A 19,293-nucleotide genomic window follows, 5' to 3' on the forward strand; every position below is an offset into this window, starting at 1 on the left:
TCTCTCTTTTTCCTGCGTCTGTGTCTGATAAGGCACACAATTCTGACTAAGTCTTTATCCAACATGCCAATTGCCTTCCCCACTGCGGCAAATGTGCCAATTATAGATTTCCACCTCAGTTTGATTCACTTACAAATCTCCAGAATTTGCACAGTTGAATTTCATCTTTTCCCGCAAACTGCAATGCACAGGACAAAACTTTAAAGCAACAAAGTCAAAAATGCTGTTATTGTTTTAAATATAAATTAGTTTAATATTGGCTAAATGTTGCCCACACACTTTAGAAAAATTAAGAGTGCAAATCATGAATTCAATTTTTATTCAAATCTTGTTAAGAGCACTCTAGTCTTTATTTGCAAAAAACAAATCAACAGCACTGTGTGTAGAGTGTTATGTTAAAAAAACTGATAATACAAAAAGATTCACTTTGCCAAAATGTGTTTGATATGGCAATGGAAGCAAAGAATTATGTAGCAGATAATTTCTGAGGATCGGTCAAAGACAAGGACAAAATGGGTTTTAAAATCACCTCAGAAAGGGTTTCCAGTGAGGTGAACAATCATCTTGATACAGTGCATAAAACTTGAAAGAATTTTTTTTAAAAACTACAGATATTGCACAACCAACCAGTGTGGGAGCTAAGTACAGTTTTCACTGAATCCTGTCATCAATGGTGTCAACATCTGTAAAAGCAGCAGAAAAGCAAACGTTTCACTGAAATAAATAAACTTATAACAAGAACTTGCAATGTTAAAATGGACAAGTACTTAAAATGTTATACTACAAAGACATAATGCACATGCCTTCTTTATCCAACCAAAAAACTCCTCCCTTCCTTCGGGCTTGTTTTAGTCAAACAGTAGTGACAAGATTTTAATAAAGTGCATTTTTGAAAGATTTGCCAGTGAAGCATCGTCTGCACCAAATATAAAGTTAACAAAACATCTGCATTCATTAGAAACCAAATTCACAGCATAAATCTTCAGGAAATTCATTTTGTTTTTACACTGACAATTTACTAAAAAGAATTAAGATGCAAACTAAAAACCCACAATAGTGTTTACATAATACATAAATACCGAGCATCAATTATGTGCTTCTGATTGGCAATTTTGTCTTTCCAGACCAATGTCAAAATTATGCAAAAACAGTTAAATACTTCTTATTGTTCTTTTAGCACAGTCTGACAAGAAGTGTTGCACATAGCACTAACTGGGTCAGATTTTTGGAAGCTTTGGTGCACTAACAACAGGGTTGGTCTCCTGTAAGTATCTCCTTCCTGCTGTCTTGTAATCATATGTGCATTCATGAGTCTCAGCATAGCGATGTGTTGCACAGAAGTTGTTTCCACACCTGCAAACAGATAAGACATGATTTAGTTCTTTAATGATTGGCCACTTCAGTCATGTGGCACTGAACATGCCACCTTTGAGGTAGTAACATTCCAGGCCCTAATCCTAATGCAGTAGCGTCACTGAAACAATTAACATCTGAGAGAGGGAGATCTTTAACAAATAAAGCATGTGGTCCTTTTAGCATTGAGAACACCAGCATCAATTCAATCTTCCAGGATGTGAGAGAGTCGCCTCGAGGAGCTGCAGGAACCATGAGTTTAGTTAATCACAGTTAATCCCAGTTTATGGGGAAATAGCATAAAACCACTCAATCTGCTAACTGTGTACTAGGACCTCAAAGCTGCCTAATACAGCAAATGGGAAACTGCCCTAAAAACAAGACGTGGGCTTCAACTAGAGGGAGCTCCGTGGTCCTGTATTTGAAAATGCTGGAAAGCCCAGCAGAGGTGCTGAATACACTTTCCACTGGTTATAGTAGGAGGAATCATGGTGATGCAATTTGTCCATTATAACTTAGGGAAGATCCAAAAGGGTCAAGTATACAAAGACTAATAGAGAACTTGGCACGGTATTAATTATTGTTGGTTAATCTTGCATTTAGCACACCTTAACAAGGTGCAAGCTAATGATCATGCATAGCTGTTTCTACCCAAAAAGAACCAAATGTTTAAAACTCTAAGATCAGGAGCTTTGAAAGTGTCGCTAATGTAAATGAATGATGGTCAATAATCTTTGGCTCGTAAGCGACTGGTCATTCTAAAGCTAGACATTTCACACGGTGGAGATTGTATCAAAAGATGGAAATAGGATTGTGGGGGTGGGGCTAATATGTTTGCATGGTTAGAGAACTGGTTAACAGACATATCAGAGGGCAGGTCAAGTTGGCAGTTTGCAACTAATGAGTGCTGTGGCATCAGCTGCTTACAACCTTGTCAGTCCTTGTTACGATGGCACAGTCACACAAGACATGGAATGCTACACATGGTTTTGCTGTCCCTTCTGAAGGTAGGACACACTTGTCTCGAGATCGTGTAGCAAAGGTTCACTAAACTGATCCCTGGGTTGTCCTATGATAAGAGTCTGTTTAAACTGTGCGTATATTTCTCTGAAGTTTAAAACAGTGAGCAGTGATCTCATTGAAACACAAAATTCTGAGGGGAACTGAGAATTCAGGGCTACAAATGATCAATTCTTTTCCTGGAACTAAGATGAAGAAATGTCTTCCCGCAAAGGATTGTGAATCATTGGAATTTCCTTCCTCAGGGGGCTAGCTGAGTCATTGCTCAAGCGGATTTAGGAGGCCATACCGCCAGCTAGTTTTTACTTTCTTAAAAAATGTCACACCATTAAAGATAAATATTCACTTATGAGTCTAAATGAGGAAAGCATTTTGAATCATAAACCTGCCTAGAAAATACAAATCACTTTAAATTTCAAATTGCAAACTTTTAAGATACTCAAGACATATGTGAAGACTCATCATTTATACCATATTTAATACAAGAAAACTGAAGCATAGTGAATGAGAACCATAGAACACCTGGATGTGTTTTTCACATCTCCCCAGTGAACTCTCCCAGCGCTCAAGTAGTTAACAATTACACTTCTATAGCCCAAATCCATAAGTCACAAAGTTTAAACTTCAAGATTTTCCCAACAAATATTACATACAACATTAAATCAAAAATCAGTGCTGTGAGGAACATACATACTACCAATATCATGAACAGGTGTGTTTTTGGTTCCCAGCTCTTACAGTTCATTGTTAAAATGTATCAAAATGAAATGCATAAATGCTGTAAATGTAAAATGCAACCAAAAAATGCTGGGAACACGCAGCTGCTATAAAGAAAGAAAAGGTTGTGCTACATTGAGGTTCTGATGAAGGGCACACTTTCAAGTGTTATAATGAGTGAGCCTTTTCTCTTACTACACGCTGACTGGCCAGTTATGCATTCATCTTTTTTTTAGTGGCAATGTGGTAACAACGGTAACTAAACCAGATTCTAGAGTTACTTGCAAGACACTGTCCAAGCCGGTCACAGAATGCATGCCAGGTTTCTGACCTGGAACAGCACACCAAAACCTAATTTGCCCCCAGAAAAGTCTGTCCACTTCGGAAGAGAGCATTCAACAGACCGTAAAATCTGTACTTGCCTGCACTCGTAGCTGGTAGCCAATCCAGTTTTCTTCCCACATAGAAAGCAGTGCTTGGCATTTTTCTTTTTCGTTTGGGTTACAGCCTTTACTGGTGGGAAGTGATGTGTAGGGGTGCCTGGAGCAAACAATGACCAGACATAAAGAAGACATTTTGAAGAACAAATCATACATTTTTTCCCTTTTAACTTCAAACGGACACACAGAATTACTGAAGGAGCCAATGAGGCCTTCAGATGCTGGAGATCAGAGTCGAGAGTGTGCTGCTGGAAAAGCACAGCAGGTCAGGCAGCATCCGAGGAGCAGGAGAATCGACCTTTTGGGCTGATGAAGGGCTCCAGCCTGAAACGTCAATATTCCTGCTCCTCGGATGCTGCCTGACCTGCTGTGCTTTTCCAGCAACACACTCTCAACTCTGTTTATATTCACTCAGGCATTGACAATAGAACATGATAAAATTTGAGATATGAAACTTTGTCTATTTTGATTTGTATTCTATATAATTAGAACATGCAAAAAGGAACATCACTGGTAGGGTCTTGGTTGAAACTTCCATTTGATTTGAGCCTTTTTGGTGAAGTGCCACTCAACACCTGGTTTTCCACATCTCCTCTAAATAGAGCAAATCCTACTCACTCCCAGCAAGAGTTGTGTAATTAACCATAACAATAAAAAAAACCACAGACATCATAAAATCCCGACAGTGTGGATTCAGCCCAACAAGTCCATACCGAACCTCTGAAGAGTAACCCAACCAGACCCATTCCCATATTCTATTACTCTACATTTATTCCTGATTAATGCACATAACCTACACATGCCTAAATACTACGGGCAATTTAGCATGGCCAAATTCATCTGACCTGCACATCTTTGGACTGTGGGAGGAAACCAGAGCACCCAGAGGCAACCCACAGAGAATGTGTAAACTCCACACAGACAATTGCCCGAGGTTGGAACTGAACCCGGGTCCCCTAGTGCTGTGAGGCAGCAGTGCTAACCACTGCACCCATTAATTGGATAGTCATTGGTATTGATACGTAGCAAGAATGATTAACTATCCATCTTAATTCCCAGAGCAGGCAGGTGGATTCTGATTGATCAGGGTTTTGCCATGGGGATATAGGAGAGATTAGTTATCTCCATGACCCTTGCTTAAAAAAAAATGTGCAACGCATGAACACATTTATTTTGCTTAAGTAAATCAGGGTCCTGTGCATTTATGTAGCATCAAGCACACACAAATACACCACATTGTGGGCCTAGTTGACTATTTTAAATTGGTTTCCAATCACCTGTTGTCACAGGCTGGATTATTTAATAAAGTAATTTCCAACAGCAGAATCACATCTAGCAGTGGATATACTTTTCTAAGTTTTGTATGCACAGGCTGGATGACACAAATGGTCAATAGACTGAGAGAGAGACATGGTCCGACAATCGTTGGGATGTCGGGCCCACTAACTGGCATCGCACAGACAAACTCACATCATACTATTCATTCGTTTTGGCTTGATGGCAGCATCCTGTTAGCAGAGATAAAGACTTGCAGATCACTGCATAACAGAGTTGGACAGCTAGCTACGCTTGTAGTTAAAGCTTTGGAATCACTTTCCACTTCCAGTGCAGTCTGAGGATAGAATGGGCATCACTCTAGGCCCGGTAGTGCTTTCATGAGTTTTTCATGATATACAAATAATGATGCTTCAGGGAATACATAAACTCCCAGGATAGTTTTGATATGCTCTCTCATGCTGTCAAGCTTACACAGTGAGCAGATGGCTGGGGCCCTAATTCATGAGGCTGCCAGTAAGCTTGATATTGTAGCATGTGGGAGTAATTCCAACACGTATAACCCCACACTAACCAATGACTGTCGGCTTTTACTAAACAGTAGTTAAAAAAAACCTTACTGCCTGACTTCTCAACTAATACATCAAGAACAAATAACATTTCTGCCACACAAATGCCAGGCAATGACCATCTCCAATAAGAATAATCTAATTACCACACATTGACACAGAATGGTGTTACCACCACTGAATCCTAGGGCTACCATTGACCAAAAACTCAACTGGACTCACCATATAAATACAGTATCTACAAGAGCAGACCAGAAAACAGGAATACTGAAGAGAGAAATTCACCTCAAGGCACAAGCCAGCAGTTTGGCTGAATTCTCCCCACTTGCCTAGATAGGTGCAGCTCCAACAACATTCAAGGAGCTTGAAACCATCCAGGACACAACAGCCCACTTGATTGGCACCACATCCGTAAACATCCACTCCCACCATCACTGATGCTCAGTAGCAGCAGTGTGTACTATCTACAAGATGCACTGCAGAAATTCACCTAAGATCTTTAGACAGCACCTTCCAAACCCATGGCCACTTCCATCCAGAAGGACAAGGGCAGCAGATACACAGGAAAACCTGCTAGCTCCTCTTCAAGCCACTCACCATACTGACTTGGAGATCTTTGGGTTCCTTCACTGTCACTGGGAAAATATCCTGGAATTCCCTGCGTCTAGCCATAGCATATTAACTGCAGCAGCTCAAGAAAGCAACCTTCTTAAGGGGCAAGTAGGGACTGGTAATAAATGCTGGCCCAGCCAGCGATACCCATGTCCCATGAGTGAATAAAGTCAAAGTTGAGAAGACCATGGACTGTTCCCTCCTACCACTAGCCTGCATTCACTGGAGTGAATCAGAGTGCTAATGAACACCAATTACACCAGCTCCTCATGCTACGTAAAACTATGTCTCTTTATCGGTTTGTTGCATCCTAGTTCTGATAATTACAAGAGAAAAAGGTTCAACTTCTAGTCTCTTGTTAACAATGTTCAAGTTCAAAGGCCAATGTTAAACTTATGCAGGTCCCTGATTAAACCGCAATTAAAACATTTTGCATAGCGGTCTCTACATTACAAAAAAATTCATTAAGACATGGTGGCGACGTGAAAACTATTTACAAGGATAAATCCAGTACAGAGATAGTACCTATCATGGAAAACAGAGCAGAGCAGAGCAGAGTCTCGATCATCCAGAAGGGAGAAGACAGACATGTGAACTGAGGGTGGCACGGTGGCTCAGTGGTCAGCACAGTTGCCTCACAACACCAGGGACCCGGGTTTGATTCCAGCCTCAAGTGACTGTTTGTGTGGAGTTTGCACATTCTTCCTATGTTTGTGGGGGCTCCCTCTGGATGCCTTGGTTTCCTTGAACAGTCTAAAGATGTGCAGGTCAGGTGGATTAGCCATGCTAAATTGCCCAAAGTGTCCTTGGATGTGCACGCTCAGTGGATTAGCCATGGGAAATGCAGGGTTACAGGGTGGGTCTGGGTGGGATGCAGTTTGGAAGGTCTGTATCCACCCGATGGGCTAAATGGCTTGTTTTCTCACTGTAGGCATTCGATGATTCTTTATCAATGAGGAACTTGTTATGGATTCATGACAAATTTAATAACTGAGGTGAAAATATAGATTAGCATGTTGATCGGGTGCAATGAAAAGGGTAGGAAACTTATTGGAGCATAAACCTTTTATCCTGTACATTTATTCAAAAGACAGATTCCAACAAGGTCATAATGAATAGAGACTGAAACTCATTGCACCCACGTCTAAAAACTGGAAACTAGCACAAAATGTTAAGATAATAATAAATCAATGTCACATCATTTTAGCAAACCTACCTATTCGTCTTCCTATTGTAGTGGGTCTGCAAGTCGCACAAAGTCCAAGGGGAGACTGGAAATGAAAGCAAAGATAATGTTTGGTGCATTAATCATAGACAAGAAATTACAAACTAAAATGTAAGGCAGAATAACTTAACTAAAACTTCCCTCAAAAGGATAATTATCAGACTTCTAAAGGAAAAAAAATTATGTTTGAAATCTGAAAATGCAAATTATGCAAATCTGAAAAACAAAACTTACCACAGGATTAATGACAAGACAAACTGGAAATGTTAAAAAAAAATGCAGACGAAATTCTGAAAATAATTTCTTCAATATAAAAACAGGAATATTCCTCTGCTGTGCCTTTTTCTCACCTTCATTCTATTAGTAAAGGATTTCTTGGATGTGGGCTTGCTCGCTGAGCTGGAAGGTTCATTTTCAGACGTTTCCTCACCCTACTAGGTAACATCTTCAGTGAGTCTCCAGGTGAAGCACTGGTGGTGTAGCCCGCTTTCTATTTATATGTTTGGGTTTCTTTGGTTTGGTGGTGTCATTTCCTATGGTGATGTCATTTCCTGTTCTTTTTGTCAGGGGGTGGTAAATGGGATCCAAGTCAAACGTGTTTGTTGATAGAGTTCCAGTTGGAATGCCATGCTTCTAGGAATTCTCGTGCATGTCTCTGTTTGGCTTGTCCTAGGATGGATGTGTTGTCCCAGTTGAAGTGATGTCCTTCCTCATCCGCATGGAAAGATACTAGTGAGAATGGGTCATGTCTTTTTGTGGCTAGTTGATGTTCATGTATCCTGGTGGCTAATTTTCTGCCTGTTTGTCCTATGTAGTGTTTGTTACAAAAACGATTTCTTCTTTATCCATTGTGACTTTCCAGGTCACACATTACCCTAGTTCAGATTTTATTGGAATGGTACATCTCAGTGTATTGTCTGCTTGTTATCTGACTTTCCTTACCTTTCATCTCTGAAAGCGTTTTGTGCCACAAGTTGCTACAAGTGGATAACAACAGTGAGGGCAACAGGACATAGGGGAGCTTGAAAATAAATAGACTAAGGGCTTATCTCCGTAACCAGTGAAATTTAAGGTCAGGAACAGAAACTGAAGTACAATGGAGAAGGAAATAGAGTGAAATGAAGTGAAATCAAGACAGAAACATAAAGAATAGATTTAGAGGAAGGGGGGCCAAAAGGAATAATATTTTTGTTAATTTTAGAGTCATCAAAAGAACAATTTACCATCCGCAGAAAATTCTTTAAATTGCTTCCTTTCCAGTCTGAACAGGTTGAGGGGCAATGCAGGAGCATAACCCTGCCCATGAGAACACTTCTAAATTATAACTGCTATGTTATCAGCCCTAACATTCTACAGTGAAACTAATAGGATTCTATGATAAGCACATCATTTTTTTCAAAACACTCAGGGCAAGTTTGCAGTATCACAATAGCACAAATTGTTCAGCCAAGAGGAGAATACTGTTGATGCTGGAAATTTAAAAACACACAATGCTCGAGAAATTCAACAGATCTGGCAGCATATGTGGAGAGAGAAGGAGTTAAATGTTATGAATCTTCTTCAGAAGTGAAAGGTGCCTCAGCAGACTTTAATTTATACCCATTTTGCAGCTCATTTTTTGTATTTCCACTGTTTGTATTCTGCACTGGCCTGTACATCTTCCCTTTTGTTCCTCCTTCGCTTCTGTCAAAAGTATTAAAACAAAAACTTCTGTTCTAAATAGTCATGCCAGACTCAAAACGTGAACTCTGTTTCTCTCTCCATTGATGCTGCCAGATCTGCTGAGTCTCGCCAGCATTCTGTGTTTGTTGTAATTCATTCAGCAACTTATAGCAACTCACACCTCTTTCCAGATCATTTCCTCGCCACAAATGGCTGGATTATTCATACAGCAATAATGCTGCCTTTCATAAAGTTATAAGTAGACTACATAACAAGGAATCAAACACTGGATGACTAGGAATTGAACAATTTAACTGTGTTTCTCAATATTTCTTTCCTTACAATGGGCTCAGTAGTATTTAATTACTCCATTAACAACAGAATCTATTGTTGATTGTTGCCAACAGATTCAGGCTTGGTGTAATTTTTTTTAAAAGTTAGTTTGCAAGGTCTTTTAACAGGTTAAATTGAAGCTCAGGTTCGGACAGCAAGCACAAAGCAGAGTACAATACAGAGAAGCTTCAAGTCTATTGGTTGGTAAAAGCTGCTCATTTGACTATTAAAAGATACTATCAGATTAAAGGTGAATTAGACAAATATTTAACAGATTAAAACAAAAAGACCAGTAGGAAATTTTAAAAAACAACAAATTAACAACCAAATAAACAAAACAGATATGCAGCAACAGGTGGTGCGCATGATGTGGGAGCTGGCGGACACCAAAGTGGTGCCCACATATGTGCCAAGTGTTGATCACTTGTCAACCACCTGATGAAAGAGCAGCGCTCTGAAAGCTAGTGCTTCCAAATAAACATGTTGGACTATATCTTGGTGTTGTGAGATTTTTAACTTTGATTACTTGAGAAATTCTGGCTCAGAATTGATGAGCTAGAGTCCAAGCTTCAAAAACTGTGACACATCAGGAAGGGGCTGAGTTACCTGGATGTTGTGTTTCAACAGTCACACCCTTTAGATTAACTCTTCAAATTTGTTCAATGGAGAGATAGAGTGTGTGACTGCAAGTGAGGCAGGGAGAGGGATCCAGCAGGTAGTACACAAGGAGCCTTGGACCTTGTCCTACTTCAACACGTTCAACGTTCTTGCTTCCTATGTGTACATGAGTAAAAAATGTAGGGAGAATGGCTCATTCAGTAGCACTATGGGGACAGGGAGCCATTCAATGGGGGAAGGAAAGAGAAGTGTAGTTGTTATTGGGATTTTAATGTCAGAGCAATGGACACTATTCAGTGTGGCCAGGATTGAGAGTTCTGAAAGCTGTGTTGCCCAGGTTCAGGATTTCTCATCTGGACTGCAGAAGAACTTGGCTGGGAGGGGAAAGATCCAGTTTTTGTGGTTCACGTAGATACAAATGATATAGGCAGAAACAGAGAGGAGGTTCTATTGAGGAGATGAGAGTAGCTAGGGCTAAATTGAAAAGCAAAACTAAAAAAAGGTAATGATCACCACGTTACTACCTGAGTCATGAGCTAACTGGCACAAGGTCAACAAGATTAAAGAGGTAAATGCATGGCTCAAAGATTGGTGTGGGAAAATGGCTTTGAATTCATGTGAAATTGGCACCAGTACTGGGGAAGGAGACAGAGAGAGAGAGAGAGAGACAGACAGCCAGACAGACAGACAGACAGAGAGAGAGAGAGAGAGAGAGAGAGACAGCCAGACAGACAGCCAGAGAGAGAGAGAGACAGCCAGACAGACAGAGAGAGAGAGAGAGAGAGAGAGAGACAGCCAGACAGACAGCGAGAGAGAGAGAGAGAGAGACAGCCAGACAGACAGCGAGAGAGAGAGAGAGAGAGAGAGAGAGAGAGAGAGAGAGAGAGAGAGAGAGAGAGAGAGAGAGAGAGAGAGAGAGAGAGAGAGAGAGAGAGACAGACAGACAGAGAGAGAGAGGGGAGGGGGGAGGGGGTCTTCCGATTGGATGAGCTCCACTGGAATTGTAGATAGGGCTTTAAATTAAATGCGGGTGGGGTTTGGAAAATTTGAAAATCAAAGTTAAAACAGAAGGCACGAGAACAGGTTAGTGATGAGTGATATACATAAATGAAAATCACCTGGACGAAGGTACAGGTGGTCTGATTAGCAAGTTTGCAGATGGCACTAAGATTGGTGGAGTAGCAGATAGTGAAGGGGACTGTCAGAGAATGCAGCAGAATATAGATAGATTGGAGAGTTGGGCAGAGAAATGGCAGATGGAGTTCAATCCGGGCAAATGAGAGGTGATGCATTTTGGAAGATTTGATTCAAGAGCAAGCTACATGGTAAATGGAAAAGCCCTGTGGAAAATTGATGTACAGAGAAGATCTGGGTGTTCAGGTCCATCATTCCCTGAAGATGGCAACGCACGTCAATAGAGTAGTCAAGGTGGCACACGGCATGCTTTCCTTCATCGGACGGGGTATTGAGTACAAGAGTTGGCAGGTCATGTTAGTTGCATAGGGCTTTGGTTCGGCCACATTTGGAATACTGTGTACAGTTCTGGTTGCCACATTACCAGAAGAATGTGGATGCTTCAGAGAGGGCGCACAGGAGGTTTACTAGGATGTTGCCTGGTATGGAGGGTGCTAGCTGTGAAGAGAGGTTGAGTAGATTAGGATTATTTTCATAGAAAGATCGAGGTTGAGCGAGGACCTTAGATCCTTAGAAAATAGGTGATGGGTTTAGAGGATCTGGATTGGCACAGGCTTGGAGGGCTGAAGGGCGTGTTCCTGTACTGTAATTTCCATTGTTCTTGTTTTTTTAAGAGTCTGATTATTACCAGGAAAGTAAAGAAAGGGTCAGACTGTATGAATGTCATAGGAATGGTAAAAGTGAAGGGAAATTTGATAATAAAAAAAAGCTCAAAGAATTTGTATCTGAATACATGAAGCATTCTGAATAAAATTCATGAGTTAACAGCACAAATAGAGACAAATGGATATAATTTTGTGCTGATTACTGAGATGTGATTACCAGGTTTGAGAATGGAATATCCAAGGATTCTAAGAATGTTGGAAGGAATGGAAAGTTAGGGAAAAGAAGTGTTGTAGCTTTGTTAGTAAAGGACTGAGATCAGTACTGTTGTGAGAAATGAGATCAGCACAGAGATCAAGACATTGAATTGGCAAAGGTAGAAAAAAAAATAGCAGTAGAAAGGCTGGGGAGGTGATGGCCTAGTAGTATTATCGTTGGACCGTTAATCTAGAGACCCAAGTCTGAATTCTGGCGACTGTGTTCGAATCCAGCCGTGGCAGATGGTGGCTTTTGAATTCAATAAAAGTCTGGAATTAAGATGAAACCATTGTTGATTGTCAAAAAAAAACCATCTGGTTCAGTAATGTCCTTTAGAGAAGGAAACTACCATCCTTATCCCATCTGACCTGTGTGCGACTCCAGACCCACAGCAATATTGTTGACTCTTAACTGTGACGATTAAGGATGCGCAATAAATACTGGCCTAGCCAGTGATGTCCAGATCCTGTGATTTTTTTAAAAATAAAAGACGTCCCACGGTGGCACACAGCATAAACCAGGAAACAGAGTTGGTAAAAGAATTACAGCATTCATCATGGGTGATTTGAATATACATACAGACTGAATTAATCAAACGGGTAAGCGTATCTTCAATGAGGACTTCATTGAACATATTAGAGATTGTTTCCTAAAGTAACATGTTGGTGAACCAAGTAGGGAACAGGTTATTCTGTATTTGGTATTGTGCGCAATCAATTAATGATCTCATCATAAAAAATCCTTTCGGCAAGATTGAAAACAGCATGCTAGAATTTTAAATTCATTGGCGGGCAAGAAACTGAAGTCCCACACTATACAGAAACAGAAACATAAACACTGAAGGCAGGAGCAGGAGTGGGCCACTTGACCCCCTCGAGCATGGTCAAGCTATTCAATATGATCATGGCTGATTATTGAGCTCAACATCCTAAAAGCTAAACGAGTTAAACATAACAGAGACAAAAACTAAGGTACTACATATTGCAAAGGCAAGTGGCATCTGGAAGATTGGAAAACTTTTAAACATCAACAAAGGGTTACTAAAAAAAAAATTTAAAAAGATCAAAGCTAAGTTATTAAAGAAAATCAGTCAGAATATAAAACTGGAAAGCAAAAGCTAAAGTTTATATAAGAATATAAACAAGAGGAGTAGCTGAAATGAACATTGGTCTCTTGGAGAACGAGACAAAGGAGCCAATAAAGGAGACCACAGAAATACCAAAGTCACTAAATCAATCTGTTACTTCAGTTTTCATGGTGGGACACTCATACCTTCCAATAATAACAGGTAAGACAGAGCTTATCGAAAGGCGTGAACTTAGAACAAATATGACTGGGGAAAGAGTGCACAGCAATATTATTGAGATTGAAGGCAGACAGGTCCTGAGGGCCCAACGGCCTACATCCTTGGGCCTTAAAGGAAGTAGCAGATAACAGTGAATCCATTGGTTATAATATTCCAAAATTCCCTGAATGCAAGAAAGGTTTCAACGGATTGGAAAAATGCAAATCTAACACTCTTATTCAAAATAAGAGGGAGACAGGAATTAGGAAACTACAGATCAATCGTGTCATTGGGAAATTATTAGAATCCATTATTAAGGAAATCATAACAGGTCATTTGGAAAGTCAAAATACAACCAGAGTTAGCATGGTATTATGAATGGTAAATCATGTCTGACTGATTTGCTAGAGTATTCTGATGATGTAACAAGCAATATGGATTAAGGGGACTCTGTGGATGTATTATACCTGGACTTCCAGTTGACACTTGATAATGTGCCACACAAAAGGTTACTACGGGTCATTCCGCTATAACGTGACAGCTGTGTTCCTCTGCAACCTCACACTATAGAAACTCATGCTACAGAACCTGTTATAGAAAACTGCACTGCAGGAAATCACCAATTGAAAATCGTTATACCCGTTCAGTAGAACAATCTGTCAGTCATGTTACAGTCAATCCGCACTGATGAAACATGGCTGACAACAGAACAACCTGTACACAAGATCATATGGGGTTGGGGTAATTTATTAACTTGGATAGAGGATTGGCTAACCAATGAAGGTGGAAAGGAGAAAATCAGGAGAATGGGATTTTTTCTGGTTGGCAAGATGTAACTAGTTCTGACTTTTTTTCAAAACTTACTTATGGGACATGGACATCATTGGCTATGCCAGCATTTATTGCCTGTCCCTGGTTGCCCTTGAGAAGTGGCGGTGAGCTGCTTTCATGAACCACTGCTGTCCATGTGCAACATGTAGTCCTGCAATGCCCTGAAGGAGAGAGCTGCAGAACTTGACCCAGCAACACTGAAGGAACAGCAATATCTTTCCAAGTCAAGATGGTGAGTGGCTTGGAGGGGAACTTGCAGGTGGTGGTGACCCCATGTATTTGTTAAGCAGTCCTTCTAGATGGAAGTGGTCAGGGCTTTAGAAACTGCTGTCTAAGGATCTTTGGTGAATTTCTGCAGTGCATCTTGTAGATAGTATACAGTGTTGCTACAGAGCATCAGTGGTGGAAGTAGATGTGGTGACAATCAAACTGGCTGCTTTATCCTGGATGTTATCAAGCTTCTTGAGTATTGTTGCAGGTGCAAACATCGATGCAAATGGGCAGTATTTCATCATATTCCTGTCTTGTACCTTGTATATGAGATTTTGGGGAACTAAAAGCTATTGGCTGCAGTATTCCTAGCCTCTGACGTGCTCTTATAGCCACTTTAGCAAGTCCAGTTGATTTCCTGGTCAATGTTAACCCCCAGGATGTCAATAAATGATAATAAATGATAATAACATCATTACATCATCAAGAGGTGAGGTTAGATTGTCTCTTATTGGAAATGGTCATTGCTTGGCAATTTTATGGCTCAAATATTGCTTGTCAGCACAAGCCTAGATATTATCCAAGGCTTGTTGCATTTGAACATGGACTGCTTCAGCATCCAAGAAGTCGTGAAAGGTGCTGAACATTGTGCAATCAAGGTGAACATCCCATTTCTGAGGGGACGTTGGAGGGACGGTCATTGATGAAGCAGCTGAAGTTGGTTGAGCCTTGGACACTACCCTGAGGAACTCCTTCAGAGATGCCCTGGAGCTGAAATGACTGGATTACAATATCAACAACCATCTTATGTGCCAGGTGTGACTCCAACCCAGTGGAGAGTTTGCCCCCATTTCCACTGATTCCAATTTTGTTAGGGCTCTTTGATATCACAGTCTGTCAAATCCAGCTTTCATGTCAAAGGCTGCCGCTCTCACTTCACATCCGGAATTCAGCTTTTTTGTCAATGTTGAACAAATGAGGTCAGGAGCTAAGTGTCCCTGGAGGAACTGAGCAGGTGATTGCTGAGCAGGTGCTACTTGATAGCACTACTGATGACAGGCAGGTAGGGGCCTGTCTCCCCAATGTATCAGCATTCCGGAAAGACCACTCCCTCCGCAACTCCCCGTCAGGTCCACACCCCCCACCAACCCAACCTCCACTCCAGGCACCTTCCCCTGCAACCGCAAGAAATGCAAAACTTGCGCCCACACCTCCCCCCGCCTCACTTCCCTCCAAGGCGCCAAGGGATCCTTCCATATCCGTCTCAAATTCACCTGCACCTTCACACACATCATTTACTGCATCCGCTGCACCCGATGTGGCCTCCTATACATTGGGGAGACAGGCCGCCTACTTGCGGAACGTTTCAGAGAACACCTCTGGGACACCCGCACCAACCAACCCAACTGCCCCTTGGTTGAACATTTTAACTCCCCCTCCCACTCCGCCAAGGACATGCAGGTCCTTGGCCGCCTCCATCGCCAGACCCTGGCAACATGAGGAAGAGCGCCTCATCTTCCGCCGAGGAACCCTCCAACCACAAGGGATGAATGCAGATTTCTCCAGCTTCCTCATTTCCCCTCCCCCCACCTTATCTCAGTCCCAACCCTCGGACTCAGCACCATCTTCTTGACCTGCAATCTTCTTCCTGACCTCTCCGCCCCCACCCCCTCTCCAGCCCATCACCCTCACCTTAACCTCCTTCCACCTATCGCATTCCCAACGCCCCTCCCCCAAGTCCCTCCTCCCTACCTTTTATCTTAGCCTGCTTGGCAAACCCTCCTCATTCCTGAAGAAGGGCTTATGCCCGAAATGTCGATTCTCCTGCTTCTTGGATGCTGCCTGACCTGCTGCACTTTTCCAGCAACACATTTTTCAGTTCAAGTTCTACAGAGCCTGTATAATTTATTTTTTATAGAGTGAATGAAGCCTATTGTCTTCTATTCAAGAAAATCTTTGAACAATCCCATCTACTTAGGTTCTTAACTTAGCAGAATAGACAAACAGAGAAACAACTTGGGAAGTGCACACTATATGCTGGATCTAAAAATTGTGTTTGGGCACGATGTTAAACAGTAATCTTTTCTCTGTGCACAATGCACTTACTCTAATATCTATGCAAAATACACAAATCGGAAAATACAAAGTTACACAGGTGCACAGAGTTGTTTTGATGTGCAAGATATTCACAGTTGTGTACCTTGCTAAGTTGTTTAAGGGGTTCCTGACACAAATGGAAGTACATTTTACATCATTTGAGAGAGCAGTATCTGTTTGATTAATTCAATTTTTTTTCACATTACCCAGTGTGTCCTGGTTGATTATATTTATTCCCTTGGCCTTTTCTATTAGATTTGCCGCAGACTTGTCCTCTAGGTCATGTCGCTAATTTCACCCGCTCAACTCATTAACTAACCCTATTCTCACCCTTTTGCTGCTGGTTCTGCTTCACTTGAATGGAATGAATTCTGGTCATCATCTGTAATATTCTTACCAGTAAATTATCACTTCGTGACATGCATGCCGTTTCCAAAGAAAAGATTCTCTCTCACTCATCTCCCTTGAACCTTTCACTCACTTTCAGACTTCCCACAGCAACTTTAAGTGGCTGCTCCTTTGAAAAGAGCAGTGGTGCTCTCAACTAGTAATCTTGTTCTCCAAAATCTTTTGATGGCATCTGCAATCTCTGGAGGGACAAAGGTCAAGGCCACCAGCAGCACCTGACCATTTCTAAGTTATACATTACTCTGATTTCCTAAAATGGCAGTTATAAAAGTCTGTAGAACCAATGTATAGTGATAATGTTCTGCACGTTTACTAAGTTGCCGGATTAGTGGCTTTGATTAGGTAGTTTATGAAGCTACCTAAACACACTACATCAGACATTAATCTACAATATTAATCTATGGATATTAGTGATGACAGAAGTTTACAATACAATGTTACGAAGTTCACACACTGCTAATCACTCAAAGTGCTCAGGACACCACAAATCATTTGAAGTTAAAGTATAATTCATTATTTTCCTACCCAGCTTGAACACAGTATAGCACTGCATAATGGGCAAGAGGTAAAGAATTAGAGCACTAAAGGTTTATTGGTTATGTTTCCAGTTCATTCTTGCATTGGTTTTATGGATATGTAAATTTGGAGTGCAATTTGGTCTACATTTTGTGGTGCCCTCAGATTTATTTTCACAAAATTAGTGGAATTCACTTACAACGAATGTATTTGAAACTCGATCTGGTGAAGGAATGCTTCTAAAAATCTCTTCGTGAAAATTTTGAACACTAGCAGGTAGTGCAATGCCAGATGTCCACTGTCTGCTTGTCCCGCAGTTACTTTGCACACTGTCTCTGGATGTGCTTCGTGCCAGCGAAGCAAGCATTCCAATGTCTTTTGGAGAGCCCACAGGCTCTTTTGCTGCTTTGTTTGTCATCTCAGTCACTTCTGTTTTCAAAACTATATCCGCTTTCTTTCCAGGAGAGTCTACCTTGAGTCCTCGAAGCCTGCTTGCCTTTGAGAACGAAACACCAGGGAAACAGCCACCATCCTGAGCAGATTGCAGCAACTGTTGAGAAGCAGGGGGTCTTAGGCCATTTATATCAAATGTCTTTGGGGGTCTTGGAGTTGGGAGAGCAATTAAAGAATTATGAGAGACTGGTTCAGGACATTGGGTCGGCAACACACCAGTTTCCTTCTTCTGAATCAATTCAGCAAGGTTAGATTTTTCAGATTCCATTGGAACATATCCACGCATGTTTGGAAAGCCTGGTTGGATAACACTTGGTTCCCCAGCTTCTCTTTCTGCAGGCTTAGCCTCTATTGGCACCTGCTCATATAGTGAAGTGTGAAGTCCTATTTCGCTCAGGAGGTTGGCCTCTTCCACTTGATCAGCATCAACAGATAGGGCAAGGACACTTGCAGTATCATCGGGTACCCTTTTCTCTTCCGAGAGGTTTGTTTCCGTAACGGGGGATTTTAGCCGCGAGCTACCTGCTACGCAATCGGTTACGAAGTCCGTGCAAATTGTCGGAGCCTCCCTGAAGTCCTGAGAAAGAAGTGGTGGAAGCATCTTCTGTTGCCGAGAGTTTCTCATTTCTCCCTGCAGAACCATGCCTGGGGATGGGATAACACTCTGGAGTAAAGGGCTCAAGTCAGCATTCTCATCATCCTTCAGTAGGAAGCTGTTAGAAGATGACGGAGCTAAGCTAACACCAGAAGCAAAATTGGGGCTCAGTACATTATGGTATGAAAGCATTGGATCACCAACAGGAGGTAGACACAGTGAATGATTGAGAGACTGCCCGTTGTGAGGGAGAACCCGGAAAAGGCGGTGACGAGCTGCGGTGACTGAACTGCTGGTGGGTCTGGGTGCTACTGGAGGTCTCGGCTTCACCTTGGTGATTTTCTTGGGCTTTGTGGAAAGATGATAAATACAGTTACATACATGCATTAAAAAAAATTTTTCAAGGGTATAACATTAGAAAGCATTTTAAGGAGTGATTTTTTAAAAAAAACACAATAACTATATACTTTACTTTAAAAATACTTTTTTCAGTTCACCTCCAGGGAACCACACTACATGTAGTTGAGTGGATATACATTTAAATATCTGTTGTTTCTATACAAAAGGCAAGATAATCTGGAGAGATTTTTCAATATGCTGATACTGAATTTCCAATGGGTGGTACTCTGGGGAATATTTATTCAAAAAAAAACACATGGAAAATGGGGACATGTTAATCCAGGATTTAATTATGAATTATTTGGTAAATATTAGTTGATTTGTAGATCATTGTGCATGGATATATTATATATGTCAGTTCTTATTAGCCACATCTTCAATTCTTGGAATCATTCATTTATTCCCTTCTCTTTTGTTTTTTTCTTAGCAAATCTTTGTTGCTCTGCTTCTTGCCAGTTTCTCTTGCAGTCTGCCATTTACTTTAAACATTTTCCTTCTCTTCTCTCATTCTCACTGCTCTAATTACACTTCATTTTCTCTCACCATGCTCAGCAGGAACTCTGGTACAATGGTGATGGCAGCAAGGTGAGGGGTATTAAACTAGCACATGGACAGGGCAT

General features: G+C 41.2%; 1 protein-coding gene across 1 annotated transcript in view; it reads right to left on the reverse strand.

The window, feature by feature from the left end:
- Positions 1 to 264: 264 nt before the first annotated feature.
- Positions 265 to 19,293, reverse strand: part of zfand4 (zinc finger, AN1-type domain 4) — a 55,702-nt gene continuing 36,673 nt past the window's right edge. The window contains exons 7-10 of the mRNA XM_072583036.1: positions 17,426 to 18,622; positions 7,203 to 7,257; positions 3,513 to 3,630; positions 265 to 1,353 (exon numbers count right to left, since the gene is read on the reverse strand). Of these exons, the coding sequence (XP_072439137.1) occupies positions 1,218 to 1,353; positions 3,513 to 3,630; positions 7,203 to 7,257; positions 17,426 to 18,622 (1,506 nt within the window). The 3' untranslated portion in view covers positions 265 to 1,217. The remainder of the gene's footprint in view (positions 1,354 to 3,512; positions 3,631 to 7,202; positions 7,258 to 17,425; positions 18,623 to 19,293) is intronic.

This window comes from Chiloscyllium punctatum, chromosome 13 (genome assembly GCF_047496795.1).
Source record: "Chiloscyllium punctatum isolate Juve2018m chromosome 13, sChiPun1.3, whole genome shotgun sequence".
NCBI lineage: Eukaryota > Metazoa > Chordata > Chondrichthyes > Orectolobiformes > Hemiscylliidae > Chiloscyllium > Chiloscyllium punctatum.